We start from the raw sequence: 18,748 nt of genomic DNA, 5'->3' as shown, positions 1-18,748 counted from the left end.
AATGTTTACCATCTTATTTTTCACCTATTATCGTATGTATTCTCACAGCAAAAATAGCTGAATTGGTTTCTTGAGGTAGGCCTATTTGCACCTAATCCTGAGGACAGGGATATTTAAACAGCCTCTTATGGGAGTAGCATGGCTCTTAAACAAGCATCTCTACCTGGACACCATGATCTTCCTAATGGATTTACAGATGGGCTTCTGGACGTAGTGTACTTCATCCTGCGTTCTTGTCTGTGGATCGTGCTGAGACCACGTACGAAGCCTATAGACAGCGAGATGGTGCTAATAACCGGCTCTGGAGGAGCCCTGGGCCGCCTTTCTGCCCTTGAGTTTTCGAATCACGGTGCAGAATTGGTGCTGTGGGACATCAACGGAGAAACTAATGAGGAGACAGCCAAGCTGGTGAGGGCGTAAAGGGCCAAGCAAGCGCGTACACGGTGGATGTGAGTGACAAACCTGTAAGAAGTACACCGCACAGCCGACCAGGTACGGTAGGAGGTGGGAAGAGATGTGACCTACTTGGTGAACAGTGGCCGGTGAGAGACTCCTGGACTGTCTGATGGCATGGTGGAGGGTGGAGGGACTGTGAAAGTAAACTGCCATGGGTAAGAAGTTTTAAATAATATATCAGATTCTATAATATATCTTCAAATATATCTTCAAAGTTCGAACAAATGATATCCACCTGTTTTTTCCCGGCCATTTGTACATTTTACGTGTGAGGCTTCCGGTCTCATCCGCTTCCAGCTAGCTGTTCAAAACAGCTCGATTTGCTGCCCGATATTGGAAACTGGTGTGTCTTATCATATGATTTTAATGTATTACCTTAATTATGCACACAGTGGTTTGTAGTGCAAACAGTTTTACCGTTTACTGGACTTTGGTATTCTTCTCGCTATTTCCCTGTAATTAACCGGAAGTCTAGCACATTCATAGAAAAACGTCTTACTTCTGCGTTGAAAAATAAGGTGGATGGGCTAGTCATTTTTGCAGGGGATTTTACTGATCCCACTGTGAATTGTACAGTATTTTTTGAAGATCACACAGGTGTCCAGATGTAGTCTATTAAACATGGGATCAATTTTCTGCCAAAACTATCATATTAAAGTTTGCCCAAAAATGAAAATAGCAAATTACTTGCTCACCAGTGCCATCAGAATTAGGGTCCAGCACAGCTGTTCAGGAAATTTTCATTTTTGGGTCAGCTATTCCTTTGGAAATATGTTCCATTAAGCTTGACGACCAGAAAGTCAAATATACATCCACATTTTCTACATTTTTAATAGTATAAGTGTTTTCCATTCCTTTAATAAAGGATTTTCAAACAGTAGAGCATGTCTCTAGCAACATGGTCATGGGTTCAACTCCCAGAGAATGAATGAACTGTATACCTTAAATTGAATCTTAGTAACAAAGAGTAACAAAACCTGAAATAGGCTCAGTATATAAAAAAAATGCGTAAATGGCCTAAATGAATGATGAGCATAAAAACGAATGATAAGCATTACTAAAAGTGCCATATGTTCTGTATTCATGCCAAAGTTTGACAAATGGATGGATTAAAAGTAAATAATGCTGCTTTCCTTCATTGTATTACTTGATATGCATAAAATGCATGATGTTGGAATTACCTGATTTTATCCCCTTAGCCTTATTTACAGCCCTTCTCTGATGTAAACATATCATTCCCCATGAAAGTCTCACTTTGATCCGCTTAATGCAAATAACCGTGACCATATATGAAGTGGATTAATGCTCACACGTTGAGCAGTATTTACACATTAGCATTGTGCTGATGTGTGCATTGGATGCCAACCAGTGATGTTGATAGTATGATTCTATGCATTTATATATGTATTCAATATGCAGACATTTTTATCTAAGGCAGTTTACAGTGCATCAACATCAGTGTGTTTGTTCCCAGAGAATTGAATCCATGCCACTGGCAGTGCTAGTATTTGATTTATCATTTGAATATTGAATTATAGTTTTAATTATTACAGGGTTATACTGGATTGAAAATAAAATATCTAACATAAAAGTTATATTTTGTTTTGCTTTTTTATAGTTATGCTACCTACCAAGTTACATGTGAGCTTTTGATTCATTGTTTGAACAGAGAATTTAATTTATCATTTTAATTTTGTTAGGGGAAAAATTTAACATACTAGTAAAAACACACCATGTATAACCATTTATAAATATAGGCTATATAGTGAATACCATATTTAAGTACAAAAAATACCATGGAACTACCACAGTAAATTTCTAAAAAGGAATGGTGTTACTTAGGTACTTTTTGTTAGTGCATTGAAATTGTCAGGTCACTCTAAGATCATAGCTTATATGTTTATTAAATGTATAGTTCAGTCTCCATTTACTCACCCTAATGCTGTTCCAAACGTATGTTGTTACCTTTCTGTGGGAAACAATCCAATGATTTTGGAAGCACATTCATGCAGGTATTGATAATAATTATGGTTCTCAAGATCCAAAAAGGACAAAAAAAAAAAAACCCTCATAAATGTACCCTCTGCCAAAGCTCTTTGGTTGTGACGTGACTGAACGTGTGAGAAATCTCATTTGCAACCGAACCAAATATTATGTCAGAACTTTGCCTGAGGGGAAGATTATAATTGAATTATGACTTACATTTCAATCTCTTCCTTACACAAAGCTATTGTTTGTTTTCAGAAAACATGGAATGTGAACAGAAGATTCTTATAAACTTCTCAGCTTGTGTTCCACAAAAAAACAAAGATGTGGGTTGAAGGTGATCTATGCATTTAAAAGATTTGTTCGCTTCAGAATTCAAATGTCCTGATAATTTACTCACCCCCATGGTATCCAAGATGTTCAAGTCTTTCTTTTTTAAATCGAAAAGAAATTAAGGTTTTTGAGGAAAACATTCCAGGATTTTTCTCCAAATAGTGGACTTCAATGGGAATCAATAGGTTGTATATCCAAATTGCAGTTTCAATGCAGCTTCAAAGTAGAGGTCGACCGATGTATCGGTTTTGCCGATTAATCGGCACCGAGAGTTGATTGGTGGAACTATCGCTTATCGGCAAAAATCCATGCCGATAGTTTTTCTGGGTTGGGTCCGTTGCTAGAGCGGCTGAAAAGGTCGTCATTATACAGCAAAGTCCCTATAGCAGGGGTCACCAAAGTTGCTCCTGGAGGGCTGGTGTTCTGCAGAGTTTACCTCCAACTTTCCTCAGCACACCTGTCTGGAAGTTTCAAGTATACCTAGTAAGATCTTGATTAGCTGGTTCAGGTGTGTTTAATTAGGGTTGGAGCTAAATTCTGCAGGGACACCGGCCCTCCAGGACCGGGTCTGGTGACCCCTGCCCTATAGTCTTTGTTATACAGCACAAGAGTGGTCTCTAGTGGCGGAAATCACTGACAGCATGTGCCGTTTGTTTAGACATGTGACACTGCGCGCTGCACAGAGCAGGACACTTCAAAAGCGGATTTAAAACATCAACAACGAAATGGTGTGTACAGTATACTGTAGTGCATGTTTTCATGTCATTACTAAGCAGTGAATTTGTTGACTAGATGCTGCATTAATGGAGAAAGCACAGCAGTATACTTTTGTCTATTTGGTGATCAAATAAAGTCTTGTAGACCGCCGCTTGAATTGAACGCAACGTGTCCAGTGTGTGATAACGGATAGCTGCGAGTTCTTCTAGACGCGGCGCTGCACTTTTGCCCATTGTGTGACTAACATATTTTTATATTTTGATTAGATAACCACGAATGTGCTAGAATAGAAGCAGTTAAATTGTGAAAGTACACAATATTCATATGTATGCAATTTCAATACTGTGGCCTACTGTGGCCTAGATATTTAAAGATGGCCATCTTTAGTTTGATTGTTGATGTAATGGTAGCACTTTACCATACAGGTCCATTTGTAACATTAAGATTGATAAAAGCTGTAGAATAGAAGTATTGTTCCTTGTTAGAGTGTGTTAATATCAGCATTTACTGATATATTTTAAAACTTTTAGTTGCTTTTGTTAACATTGATGAACAATGAACTAACTGTAATGATCAATAAATAATTAATATTAATATTTTTATTAAATTACAAAGTATGGTTCAGTAAGCTACTTTTTTTTTTTTTTTTTTTTTTTTTTTTAATAGTAGAGCACTATTTATTTTCTGTTCAGTATCCATTTTAAAAACATATCGGTCGATTAATCGGTAACAGCCAGTGTGGTCCAACCTAGTTATCGGTCTCGGTAAAATCCAATATCGGTTGACCTCTACTTCAAAGGGCTCTACATGATCCCAGCCAAGGAATAAGGGTCTTATCTAGAAAAACAATTGGTCATTTAAAAAAAACCAAAAAAAACCAATGTATATACTTTTAAACCACAAATGCTCGTAGGGTAAATCACTACACTAATACAGTAAATAATCCTTTGTAGAATCCATTCACATCAGCACTAAAGTAAATAATTCTGCCTCATTTATGGCACCACACAGTCTTGCTGTTTTTATAAGAGGTGCCTCTACCCATCAGTGTTTTACTTGAATGACATCTTGCCTTTGCAGCCTGTTTCCATGGGAATCCAATGTGGTGACATGTTGCTTTCTGGGTTTAGACAAGTGCATGTACTCGTTCACTGAGACCATAAGGAAGAACAGAGCAGCCGGTGGTGCCATAAAAGCTGCTTAAACATCTGGAACACTACAGATTTGACTGGCATGAGTATCTTCTAAAAATATATGTATGCCTTTAAATCATATAGTAAATATATGTCCAGAATTTAATATGTATGTAATTTAAATAACTCAAATGTGTAGTTTTTGTCTTTGGCTTCCCATTACTTTGAAATGGAGAGTTTGTTATATAATATTACATTTAATACTATATATATATATATATATATATATATATATATATATATATATATATATATATATATATATATATATATATATATATATATATATATATATATATATATATATATAATAATATATATATATATATATATATATATATATATATATATATATATATATATATATATATATATATATATATATATATAAAATAAATGTTTTAAAATAAATGTATAAAATATATTTTTAATTTAAATTATTTAAAAAAAAAGTCTTTAAAACATTATTAGAATAAAATCTTATTCACCACAAAAAAGCCTTTAAATAAATTTTTAAATTCCATACATTTACAGGTTTTCCATAACTGTGGAATCCCCAAGTGTAGTATTGACAGCACCCACACACAGACAGTGTTTTCGTTTGTGCAAGAGGCACATAATTTTTACTCATATTCCATGAGGAAAACAGGATGCAACTGGTAGAGAGATGGGCGGGTCAACACTGATAGAAGGATGCATCAGTTTAACTGACATGACTGAAGATTATCGTGCTCACTCGCTTCCATACGCACAACAAAAAAACACCACCACACACTCTACACTGAAGTCACAACAACATTTTCCCAGACCTACATGAAAATGTAGATGAAATTTAATTTTTTTTGTGTGTGTGAGTGTTATGGTCGTCATTGTAACTCAAAAAGCACTGGAGAAAAACCACCAAAGCAGAGATGTGTTTCAGAGCTTCATCATATCCTTCAATGGGGTTTTATACTGCACTTCACAACAGCGCTAACACAACAACCCAACTCGCTGGGTTCCTATAATACAACGTTAAAAATAAACAAAAAATAAAAGCGAGAATAAACAAAAATCAAGACACTGAAAACATGACTTCCTTGGAGCAACGAAGAAAAGCCAGTCTACTCAAACTTCACGATAATCGTTTTACAATTTAACAACAAAAACAAAACCACCACTTCACTGGATATGATGAGGCGACTTTTTCAAAGCCTTAGCGTTTAAAAATGTATCACAGCGTGTGAACAGTTTACCAACAACAACACTTCTCGACCTTGTTTTTAGCGGTTTTGAATACTTTAACTTTTTTTAAATCTAAGATCTATGATGAATTACTCCAAGGCCTTTTTGAGCAGCCAATCGAAACTCTGCTTCTGACTTTTCTCTAGTGTTTCACAAATAAAACGACCAATCAAATAGTTATTTCTACACTGTGCCGTCCAGAGTCTTTCCGATGGTGCTTGAGTTAGCCGGTTTTAGTAACACATCGCCCTCTAGGTCTTGTTTGTTGCACCTATGGAGGGGGAGACAGGTGAGAAATTAAATGCAATGGGTTTTTTTTTTTTTTTTTTTAAATCGGCTATGTAGCTATGTGCTTTAATAACTGTCACTTATTCTTTTTTTTTGGAATGCATCCACAAAGACCATGTATGCCAACGGTTATACAACTAGCTCATATTGTAAAACAATTAATAAGACCCTCTTTATGAACATTTGAGACTGACCCTGTCATTGGTCCATTAGCTGTGCGCTCATTGGACTGCTGGTCAAGTTCTGACAGGAGCTTCAGGATGTTCAGAGCAGCCTGTCCAGAGACAAAAATGCATTGCAGTAAACAAGACACAAGTAGACAAATACACACACTGTCTTATTAACATATTATTACAAATTAAAAACTATACATTTTAAAATGTAATTTATTCTGATGATGTCAAAGAAGAATTTTCAGCAGCCGTAACTCCAGTCTTTGGTGTCACATGATCAGGGTTATTACAGATAAACTTAAAAATAAAATAAAATAAATTAAAAAAAAAAAAAACTTTACTTGAAATAAAACGTTAACCATTTCCAATGCAACATTTCTCATTTTCATTTAGTTTCATGATGTACTAACATAACTATGTAAATATATAAATTAGTGCTGTCAAATCGAAATATATATATTTTAAATATATACATTAATGTGTGTATTTATATATGCATAGAAATATACACAGTACACACATATGTAAACGAAAACTTTAATTTAGGATGTGATTAATTGATTTGACAGCACCAATAGAAATGATTTGATTTATATTAAAAAGAACAGCATTTATATGAAATAGAAATCTTTATAAGTATAAGCCATAGGGGGTGAAAACTTTTGGAATTTAAAGATCAGGGTAAATTTAACTTATTTTGACTTTTGGGAAACATGTAACTATCTTCTGTAGCTTCTGAAGGGCAGTAATAAATAAAAAATAAGAATTTACACATAAGAATGTACACATTTCCATTCTGTCCAAAAGTTTTCACTCCTGGCTCTTAATGCATCGTGTTCCCTTCTAAAGCATTAGTGAGCATTTGAACCTTCTGTAATAGCTGCATATGAGTCGCTCAGTTGTCCTCAGTGTGAAAAGATGAATCTCAAAATCATACTGTCATTGCTGGAAAGGGTTCAAACACACAAAAAATGCTGAAAAACCAAATAATTTGTGGGACCTGAGGGATTTTTCTGAAGAACAGCAGGCAGTTTAACTGTTCAGGACTAACAAGGGACTAATGAACAACTATCACTAAACAAAAAACACAGCTGTGGATCATATAAACATTAGTATTTTTATTATTAATATTCTACTTACCATGTCATGGCAAGACTCCACGTCCTTGCCGATGCCGTGGCTGATGAGAGGGGGCTGAGAGGAGCAGTTGATCAGAGACACAAACTCATTCTTGTTATTTTTGGGAAAGTCTTTGTATTCAACCTATGAAAAAAAAAACAGGTACAGACTAGTTGAGTAAAATCACTGGGGTGGATAAGTGTGTGTTCACTGTTTTATTAAATACCTGTAAGCCCTGTACAGTGGCCAGGTAGCTGAGCTGTTCGGACGGTCTGGTAAGGGGTCCGTGGGGTCTGTGTGCCAAGCTGTTGTTGGTCTTCAGAATACCCTCTGCGGTTGGGGATGTCCCAGCGTACAGCAGTTCATTGGCAATCATGGCCGTTACTGTGGCCTTGGCTGGGTTCAGGGCAGCTGTGCGACCGTAGTCTTTGGCATGGGGTCCCTGGTTGGCACCCACCGCCTGTGCCACCTCAGGCACCATGGGTAAAATGCCAGCAGGAAGCTGCTGATGGCTGAGGAAGGGAACTCGGAAATCTTCCTCCTTGTTGACTGCATTGAGAAATGCAAGAATCAGTTGCAAGCAGGAAATATTCACTAAAACTAACAATGAGCGTGTAATATAATACAAGAAACATATAAATATGACAACATTCATGTGAATATATTTAAAACAGTTGAATGTGAAAACTGACTACACAACACATACCAAGACCAGCTTTCTCCACAGAGCCCGGCTCAAAGAAGGTCACTTTACGTCCATCTCCAGGCTTCTTAGCAGGTGCCTTTACAAAGATAGAGTTTAACTATTTACACTACATGCAAATGATTCTTGGAATGTATTTTGGAAATGAAGATTTGGAACAACAAGAAAATTAGTAAATGTTCCTTTTTCTGTGAACGTTTTGAGGCCAAAGTGTCCAAAATACGTTGTACCCCTTCTGAGGGATCTCTTTTCAAAAATAGTAAGGAATGAAATATTTTCCATGTTTTAGAGAATAATTTCTGCTGGGTGATAAAGTTACCAGGTACAACATTAAAAGACAACAAAGGTTATTTTTTCTTTTTTTCCAAAATTAAATACTTATTTTTTTTCGTATATCAGAATTCTCAGAATTACGTGACAAACTCAAGATTCTCACAAGTCTTTTTTCCCCATCAAATTTGGACTTTGTATAGATATAAACTTGTCATTGTGAGAAAAACAAAAAAAAACAAATACAAACTCAGAATTAAAAAAAAAAAAAAAAAAAAAAAGTCAATTGCGAGACAAACTTGCAGTTGTGAGAACAAAAAAGTCAGAAGCTGCAAACTTGGAACTGCGAGAAAAAGTCAGAGTTGCGAGATATAAACTCGGAATTGTGAAAAACAGTCAGAAATGTGAGGAAAAAGGTAAAAATGGTGAGATACAAACTCGGAATTGCGAGAAAACAGTCAGAATTGCAAGATATAAACTCGGAATTGCGAGAAAGTCAGAATTGCGAGATATAAACTAGGACTTGCAAGAAAAATGTCAGAAATGCGAGGAAAAATAGAATTGTGAGATTGCGGGGAATTGCGGGACAAACTTGGAATTGCAAAAAAAGGTCAGAATTGTGAGATACAACTTGGAATTGTGAGAAAAAAGTCAGAATTGCAATATATAACTCGGAATTGTGAGGAAAAAAAAAATTCACAATTGTGAGATATAAACTTACATTTGGGAGAAAAAGTCAGAATTGCGAGAATTACATAATTATGAGAAAAAAGTTGGAATTGTGAGATATAAACTCGTAGTTACCCTTTTAATTTTTTACTCAGTGGTGGAAATGGGCTTCCATACTTAATTACACACCTTAACTTTGACAGCCCTCAAAACATTTTGCTAATTTCTCAAATGTTCTTACATTTTTCACGAACCCTCATCAGCCCATTGCAGCCCTAGACCCTAGGTTGGAAACTCCTGAAACTACTTCCAACATGTTTTCAATACAAAGTAAATGCTGTTAAGAAGCAGGCGCTCACCTTCTCGTCCGTTTTCAGTGCCGGTTTGGGTGGTTGTGGCTGAGGCACTTTGAAGCCCAGAAGCTCCAGCATCTTCTCGGCTGCATTTCGCTTGGCCACTTTTTTACTAGGTCCCATTCCCTCTGCATTCTGACCTGCAACTGACACCTGAGTGAGAGGAAAAAAAAAAAAAAAAAAAAAGTTACTTCCTCAGGAACACTTCAGACAAGAAGCAATTTTGTAGTCTGTAGAAGAAAATGGTGGGCAGAAGAAGAACATGGCCCTCACACAAAATGTGCACTGAACTATTATAGAAGTGCTGAGTCAGAGAACAAAGTCTTCTCTCTGATGGAGTACCTGCATGACAAACTCCCTGCGTCGAGGCAGTCCTCTCTCTGTCACTAAAGTGTACTCAGGTTCTTTTTCTTTCTTAGCCTGCTGGATCTGAGCCAGTCTGCTGATGGGGTTCATACCCTGACCGTACTCAGGACTGGTCTGCAGCTGAGAGCGGGTGCAAGAAAAAAACAACAACAACTTTAAAACGCTTCAATGCATTTAGACTGAAAACCTAATGAAATTAGTATTTGACATTCAATGAATCAACTTAAAACACACACACACACACACACGACAGCCAGTGTCTGTGCTGGTATCATTACGCAATATCAATCAAGTGAGAAATTTTCCAGTTACACTGTCAAGTTTGCTATGACATTCAGAGAAATTGACCTCTACACCATTCAAAAATTCGGTGTCAGTAATTTTTTTTAAGACATTAAGAAATTAATACTTTTATCCAGCAACAGCACAGAAAATTGCTCATACATGACATTTATAATGTTCACTTTTTTTTCTAAATAAATGCTGTTCTTATGAGCTTTCTATTAATCAAAGAATTCTGAAAAAATGTAACATTTTCTACCAAAAAAAAAAATATATATATATATATATATATATATATATATATTATATAAAATAATTATATATATATGTATATATTAAGCAACACAAATGTGACCCTGGACCACAAAACCAGACTTAAGTAGCACGGGTATATTTGTAGCAATATCCAAAAATACATTGTATGGGTCAAAATTATTGATTTTACTTTTATACCAAAAATCATTAATATACTAAGTAAAGATCATCTTCCATGAAGATGTTTTGTAAATTTCCTACTTTAAATATATAAAAAAATTATTTTAAAATTTGATCAGTAATATGCATTGTTAAGAACTTCATTTGGTCAAATTTAGGGGCGATTTTCTCAGTATTTTTTTTTTTTTTCAAATAGTTGTATATCGACTAAATATAGTGCTATCTTAAACTATACATTGATGGAAAACTTATTTATTTAGCTTACTTATAAAGTTTTTTTGTGCTCCAGGGTCACAAATGTTTTCTAAGTTCATAATAAAAAATGTTTCTTGAGCACAAAATCAGCATATAAGAATGATTTCTGTAGGATCATGTGACACTGAAAGCTGCAAATTCAGCTTTGCCATCACAGGAATAAATTAGATTTTAAACATATCCAAATAGAAATGAGTTATTTTATATTGTAACAATGTTACTGTTTTTACTGTATTTTTGTTCAAATAGTTGTACTGACTACAAACTTTTGAACAATAGTATATATAGATATAATGAATATAATGACAAGCAGAATATAATGACTATATGAACACTACAATGATAACTACTAAACAAAATGAACACTATATTACACAAATATTTATACAAAATTGTACAGAATATTTGAAAATAGACAATGAATTATTCATCAGTCCAGATAGACTAAAAACAAAGCAAAACGGCCACTTCTGTGGCCACAAAATTCTGCCACACTTTGGTACAATTATGGACCAATCATGAAATGTCTAAATGAGATGTAAAGAAAATAATCACTAAAAAAGATGATTAACTTCCCAGGCTGATCTTTTGATGTCACTACAAAGAATCCTCTAACTTAGTGCATTTTTATAGGCCAAAAGATTGAAAATCAATTACTTTTTACTTAATATTTATTAGCAAAGATGTGATCTGTTTTTGAGTTTCTGATTCAGCACAACACTCTAGCCAAACTAATTCAGCCAGTCTGAGTCATCACCTACCTTAATAATGGATTTGCTTTTCTTTTTAATACGTAGTGGTATTTTGTCAGTGACAGGTAGTTGAGGCAGTTTGCGGAGCTCCTCCAAGACAGCAATGGCAGCTAGTTTCTTGGCGATCTTCTTACTTTTGCCCTCACCCTCCCCTGAAAACTCGCCCACAGTTACCCTCACCACAAAACTCTTCATGTGGGGAGGCCCAGCCTCTTTTAGCACCTGTATATAGTGAAGACCGTTAAAGAAAAGCCAGCAATTTTGTGCATTTTTTATACACTTATAGCCTATGCATAATGGGTTTATGACATACCTCAAAATTCACAGGCATGTTGCGCTTCAGTGCAATCTCAAACACTTGGCTGATCTCTGATTTGTTAAGGTTTTCTTGTACTGGCTCTTCTTTCATCTACAGAATGAACATGTATTTTCAGTCATGATTTAATAGTACAGACTAAATAAATGTATTTTGGTTCATGATTTCATAGCAGCTTTCTTGGACGATTAATCTACTGATAGCCCCATTCATCATGTTAGTGGTATGAACTCTCACCTCAGCTAGCTGCTGCATTATTGGCTCTTTCTGCAGATATTTGATAGCTTTAGCCGCAGCGTCATGTTTGGCTGCTTGACGCGTGCGGCCCTTGCCGTGGAATTGTTGTCCACCGATAGACAGCTCCATATGATACAGTACTGGCCCCACAGGAGGAAATGGGTAGTAATAACTGACCAAGACAAAAATAAACAAAACGGTAAATAACATAATCAATCATGTAATAACAAATCAACCAAAATATCTACTGTGCATCATTCAACAAGCAAAAGGAATGGATAAAATAGGCATACTGCTGCATGGAGCGTGCGTAAGGGCCTGGTGTTCTGATGTTGTAGTTGAATGCTGGTCTCATCCCCTGGTAGGCATCTATAGGTTTGTAGATGGGCTTCTTGCCCAACTTCATACAAAGTGCATTAAGCTCCACAGTGTGGGTTACATTATCTGCATGAGAAAGAAACATGTCAAACACATGATTGCATGGATAACATTCATGAGGTTCAACCTATTACTGTGAAAACAGTACGTTGTAAAATATTATTACAATTTGTTTTCTATTTTAATATATTTGAAAATGTCATTTATTTCTGTGATGCAAACCTGAATTTTCAGCAGTCATTAATCCAGTCTTACATGTCACATGATCTTTCAGAAATCATTCTAATATACTGATTTAGTGCTCAAGAAACATTTTCTATTATTATCAATATTAATGCATTACTGGTAACACTTTACAATAAGGTGTCATTTGTTAACATTTGTTAACAAATGCCGAACATGAACAATAAACAATACATTTATTACAGTATTTATTTTTGTTAATGTTAATTAATAAAAATACAGTCGTTCATTGTTTGTTCATGTTAGTTCACAGTTCAACTTGTGATTTTAATAATGCATTAGTAAATGCTGAAATTAACATTAACTAAGATTAATAAATGCTGTAATAAAGTATTGTTCATTCTTAGTTCATGTTAACTAATGTGGTTAACTAACGTTAACTAATAAACCTTATTGTAAAGTGTTACCATCAATGCTAATGCATTACTTAATGCATTAAATAAATGCATTACTTAACCAAAAATCAATATTTAAATAAATGCATTACTTAACCAAAACATTTTATTAACCTTTTTTAGTGTTATTTAATAAACCAACTGATCTATGTTAGTTCATGTTAGCTTCGATCCATTAAATAATATTACCAGATAAAAATTTATTTAAATAATGTATTAGTAAATGTTGAAATTAACAATGACTAAGGTAACAACTAAAATAAGAGTTTGTTAGTTCATGTTAACAAATTAATTGACAAATTAAACCTTATTGTAAAGTGTAAGCTAAAAATCTTTTCTTTTGTAATATTTAAATGTCTTTACGGTCACTTTAGGTCAATTTAATGCATCCTTTCTGAATACATATACTAATATATACTAACTAAAATGAAAAGCTGACTTTAAACTTTTGAACAAACAACAAAAAAACCCTATGATATACTGTACACTACATCATAAAAGACAAAGACAAACTAACCCCAACCAGCATTTTTAAGTTTTTTAAAAAAAATTAAATTTTACAATCTAGTATCAACTACTCACCATGTATGACAGTAGTTCATGTGACTGTGATTTTAAGTTTTTAAAGCAGATATATCAAATACTGCAGTTCCAACCCTGTTCCAACACACCTGGCTGTAATTTTCAAGTAATTTTGAACAACCTTGTTATGGTTGATGGTTCAGGTGCATTTGATTAGGGTTGGTGCTCAACTCTGCATATTAACTACCCCTTCTCTAAAACAAAACAATCACACAGACTTTTACAATATGTTTTGCCTTTTTTAGGGCTTGATATTTCATCTGCCATGAAACAAAAAAATAAAATAAAAAAGGTAACTGCCTTTTTATTTCACAATTCTAACTTTTTTTATTGCTGTAATGGAAAAGAGTTGGAATTTTGAGATAAAAACTTGCAACTCTGAAAAAAAAATCTGAATTGTGAGGTTTTGACACTGGGAGGATGAGAAATTGTTCGCTTGGGAAGATAAAGAGAAAAATATTGGACGTACACTCTGAGCCCTTGTAGATCCCACCTAGGTTCTTGCCTGGGTGGCGGGGGCTTCTGTGACTGGGTTTGGGGAGAGTGGTTTGGGCGAGAGCACATGTTGCTGCTGAGTGCTGGGCTTTTTTGATACTGGTCCCCTCTGCATCCCAGTGCTGATCCCCCAAAGTTAACCGCACTGAGAAAATCTGAGCAACACAACCACATCAGAAAGTTTAGGCAGGCAGGAAGAGTTTTGTGTGTTTGTGTTTACAGTAAAGCGTCAAGTGTTACCTTGGAGTGGGCTGGTCCTTGTTCACTGAGCAGCTTGTATTCAGGTTGGATCTTATTGTAACGGGCTAACTCATTTACCAGACACATAGGGGTCTTCTCTTTAGGGTTTGCCATGTTAGATACTAGGGGGAAACATTAAAAGATTCAATCAAGAAGGAAACATTTTAAAACAATGCAAAAAATTATTTTTGATATCAGGGAATAACCAAAATCAACAGTTTGGGATCAGTAATATTTTTTATGGTTTTAAAAAAGTATCTTATGCTCACCAAGGCTGCATTTCTTTGATTAAAAATACAATAAAAACAGTAATATTGTAATATTTTTACAATTTTAAAGAACTGTTTTCTATTTTAATATATTTAAAAATTTAATTTTTTCCTGTGTCACATGATCCTTTAGAAGTCATTCTAATATGCTGATTTTCTGCTCAAGAAACATTTCTTATGTTGATAAGAGCTGTGCTGCGTAATATTTTGGTAAAACATCAAGTTAAAAAAAACAGCATTAATTTAAAAAAAAAAAATTTATAGCATTATAAATATCTTTACTGCTACTTTTGATTAATAATATGCATCCTGGCTGGAAAAAAGTCATTTAAAAACAAACAAACAAACAATATATATATATATATATATATATATATATAGATATAGATATAGATATAGATAGATAGATCCCAAAATTTTAAACAGTAGCATTACTTTTTCAGATTTTCTTTAGTTTGAGATAAAACACCAGTTATAAGATTTTATTGCCAGTTTTGTTATTGATATTGAAAACAGCTGTGCTGCTTAATATTTTTAGTAAATAGGAATCAAAAAAACAAAACAAAAACAGCATTTATTTGAAATAAAAATCTTCTGTATTTACTGTCTAATTTGACCAATGGCATGCATTCTTGCTGAATCAAAATATTAATTTCTTTCAAAAATAAAATCTTACCAACCCCAGCATATATTTTTCAGCACGTTCTGAGATAAAAACGCAAATTTTATACCGTTGTTGTCAGAATTTTATGGAAGCCCATTTATACCACTGAATAAAAAAAAAAAAAAGTAATTGTGACTTTTTATCTCATAATTCTGACTTTTTTTTCCTTGCAATTCTGACTTTTTTTTTCGGAATTGAGAGATATAAACTTGCAATTGTGAGCTATAAAGTCAGAATTGTGAGATATAAACTCCAAGTTCTGACTTTTTTCTCTGAACTGCGTTATATAAACTTGCAGTTGTGAGTTATAAAGTCAGCATCGTGAGCTATAAACTCACAATTGTGACCTTTTTTCTCAGAATTGCGGGTTTATTTCTCAAAATTCTGACTTTATAACATGCAAGAATTATTAAGCCAGAATTGTGATACAAACTCGCAATTTGATCAATTTTGTCTTTTTCCACCTTAGAACTAGACTTTTTCTCGCAATTGCAAAAAAAAAAAAAAAAAAAAAAAGACTTTAAAAAAGTTTTATCACAACTCTGACTTTATTTCTCACGATTGCAAGTTAATATCCCGTTATTCGTATTTTCTAACTTAAAATTCTAAGTTTACATCTCACAATTCTGAGTTTACTGTGAATTGTGAGTTTATATCTCGGAATTCTAGGAAGAATGTCAGAATTACGAGTTTATATCTCACAATTCCGAGGAAAAAAAAGTCAGAATTGCAAAATGTAAACTCGCAATTGCGAGAAAATAAGTCAGGATTGTGAGATAAAATGAAAATGCTCGGAGCAACGCAGCACCCACCTGTGGGGTTGCAGAAGGGCGTGGCGGAGGCGGAAGGCAGGGCGGAGTTTCGGAGCGGGTGACTGGCACTCTCTGAGGGTAAGGGAGCAGCGGCACAGGGAATGCTGAACCCGGGCTGGGGCGGGGCCAGCTGTAAAGGGGGGGCACTGGCTGCAGGGTTGCCAGGTGCCTGGAACTGAAGCTGTGACATTCTGTTTGGCTGGTAGGAAGGTGGGTTGTTTGAATAACCAGGTATAGACTTTGCAGTCAGGTAAGAAGAGATCTTCACAAAGAAGAATTGTATGTGCAAGAGAACGACACAGTGAAGGTTTGTAGAATTAAAGACGACTGCAAAGCTCTACCTGCAGAGAGGAAAAATTAAAAGGATTGTAGTTATCAAGCTATGTTATGCTTAATCAAGTCTCTTACTAAAAACTTGAAATTCAGCATCAGTATCAAGATATTACAGTGACTCCATAACTGTCGTCAAAGTTTTAAATGACGATTGACAATGTAAATAATATGCATAATTTAAATGATCCACAAATATTTTAAAAGAGTGCAAATTATTCAAGCTGAAGCAGAAAATTTAAGCCTATCAAACATGACATATTAAATAATAAAAAAATAATATTATTTATTATTGAACAATAAAGTGCATGTGAGTTTTATGTTTTGTATCATATTTGATCCATCAGGCTTTTATGGCTTATATAATATGATACAGGAGAATACAGAGTTTACACCTGAGGAGAAAAAATAATAATAAAAAAAATATCTAAATATCAAAGCTCTGTAGTTTTTATTGTAGATGTCAAAACATAATGCAATGCAATACAACGATGATTAAGTGATGCACAAATAAATGTTTCTCAAAACCCCTGATGGATCATTTTTGAGACTTACACTACTAGTCAAATATTTATGGAAAGTAAGATTTTTAATATTTTTCAAAAAAAGTCTCCTCTGTTTATCAAGCCTGCATTTATCTGATTCAAAGTATAGCGAAAACAGTAAAAGTCTGAACTATTTTTACTATTAAAACAACTGTTTTCTATTTGAATATATCTTAAAATGTAATTTATTCTTGTGCTTTCACAGCTGAATTTTTAGCATCATTACTCCAGTCACATGAAACCATTCTAATATTCTGATTTGCTGCTCAAACAATATTTATTTATTATTATTATGGTGAGAACAGCTGAGTAAAATTTTTCATTTTTCTTTGATGAATAGAAAGTTAGAAGAACAGCATTTATCTGAAAAAAAAAAAAAAATCTTCTGTAATATTATAAATGTCTTTATCATCACTTTTGATCAAGTTAAAGCATCCTTGCTATATATCAGTATTAATTTCTACTTATAGTGTACTCATTTTAAAATAAGTATGAATAATCAAGCAAACCTAAGTTGCATTAGTCCAGTAAATGTTCGTTTTTACTAAGAATATAAAATTTATTCTTAGGTTTCCTAGAAATTATTAATGAAAGACTGTGTACCACAAACTTAAGGTAGACATTTTTATAATTATACTAAGATCCTTTCACTTGGGGAAAAAAAAAAAAAAAATCAACTATCAATCAAGATCATGATTTATGGCAGGTAGTAGATTGTGCACAGATTTTTTTTTTTTTTTTTTTTTCCCCAGCAAGGTTTTGATCATAAAGCAGTAGAAATCATGGGGTTAATGCAATGATGTTAAATGTCAAAATGGAAAAACCTCATATTACAGTAACATGGCAACAATCTCTTATTGGCTGACAATTCCTGGAAACCTGATAAACAGCACGAGATCAAAAAACAGCCTTTGCAAAAAAGTTGTGATAAAATAAAACATGCATTAATACTACACCGTCACTTAGAGTAAACTGATTATTTTACAAATTACCAAAGCACAGTTTGAGCGTAATTAGTATGTAAATTATTATCTGACCTGCTACACTTCAGCATGCACTGTTTATTGATTTTTTAACATAAAAAAGAAAAAAAACGAACACTGAAAATATGAACAGAAAAATAAATATCAGCTGTCAAGACTCCTCCTACCCTTTGCACAAGTATCAAAGCCAGCGATATACACATACAAGCGCTATAAATACAACAAGCATGGCATAACCAAATCAGCCGTGTTTATACAATTATATATGTGTTTTTTCGTGAAAATCCGTTGTGACAATATGCGATAAGATCCACTGAGATCAATATGAATGGCTCGAGCTAACACACTAGCAGTTCGCGCATCTCCACAAACGCCGGCTGAATAAAGCTCACCTCGGTTTATTTCTCTCCGGTTGTGATTTACTCCATGAGTTACGATGTTAAAGTGTAGTGTCTGTTCGGTTTCGTCCTGTTTTAAGGGGTTCTGGACTGGTTTAGTATGAAAATACAGGGAAGAGGTAGAGAGGGTGAATGTAGACAGGGCAAACACTAAAGAGAATAGCCCGATATTTTCCGCCCCTGCCAGGAAATGACATCACGACAGTCGTTTGTGGTGAAAAATTAGGAAAAGCGTGTTTTTAATAATTGATTCCTACAATAAATTACTATTCAGCTTTTGAATTAGT

The 18,748-nt window shown here is 34.3% G+C and overlaps 2 protein-coding genes across 2 annotated transcripts; one reads left to right on the top strand and one right to left on the bottom strand.

Annotated features, from left to right (window-relative positions):
* Positions 1–172: 172 nt before the first annotated feature.
* On the top strand, positions 173–4,696 carry rdh20 (retinol dehydrogenase 20). The gene is given in 5 exon segments (XM_051112974.1): positions 173–197; positions 200–533; positions 535–560; positions 563–611; positions 4,573–4,696. Coding segments are annotated over 5 exon segments (558 nt in total).
* A 583-nt stretch (positions 4,697–5,279) lies between these two features.
* Positions 5,280–18,650, bottom strand: stau1 (staufen double-stranded RNA binding protein 1). The gene is made up of 15 exons (XM_051111808.1): positions 18,456–18,650; positions 16,206–16,546; positions 14,461–14,582; positions 14,195–14,375; positions 12,421–12,571; positions 12,128–12,299; positions 11,888–11,983; positions 11,584–11,796; positions 9,827–9,970; positions 9,491–9,637; positions 8,196–8,271; positions 7,716–8,038; positions 7,511–7,633; positions 6,392–6,471; positions 5,280–6,180 (listed from the first exon to the last, which is right to left on the bottom strand). The coding sequence occupies exons 2-15, from the start codon at positions 16,393–16,395 to the stop codon at positions 6,093–6,095; spliced, it is 2,106 nt and encodes a 701-aa protein (XP_050967765.1). The 5' UTR covers positions 16,396–16,546; positions 18,456–18,650; the 3' UTR covers positions 5,280–6,092.
* Between the last annotated feature and the right edge of the window lie 98 nt (positions 18,651–18,748).

The sequence above is a fragment of the Labeo rohita genome, chromosome 6 (assembly GCF_022985175.1).
Source record: "Labeo rohita strain BAU-BD-2019 chromosome 6, IGBB_LRoh.1.0, whole genome shotgun sequence".
NCBI lineage: Eukaryota > Metazoa > Chordata > Actinopteri > Cypriniformes > Cyprinidae > Labeo > Labeo rohita.
The sequence above is the reverse complement of the archived record's forward strand: the minus strand, read 5'-3'. Positions and strand labels throughout refer to the sequence as shown.

Excerpts from the sequence above, each read along its gene's own strand:
- stau1 (XM_051111808.1), bottom strand. The coding sequence starts at position 16,395 with ATGTCACAGCTTCAGTTCCAGGCACCTGGCAACCCTGCAGCCAGTGCC. Across the intron at positions 14,583-16,205 it reads GCCCTTCTGCAACCCCACAG|TATCTAACATGGCAAACCCT; the intron begins GTGGGTGCTGCG and ends GTTTCCCCCTAG. Across the intron at positions 12,572-14,194 it reads GATCTACAAGGGCTCAGAGT|ATAATGTAACCCACACTGTG; the intron begins GTACGTCCAATA and ends TTTCTCATGCAG.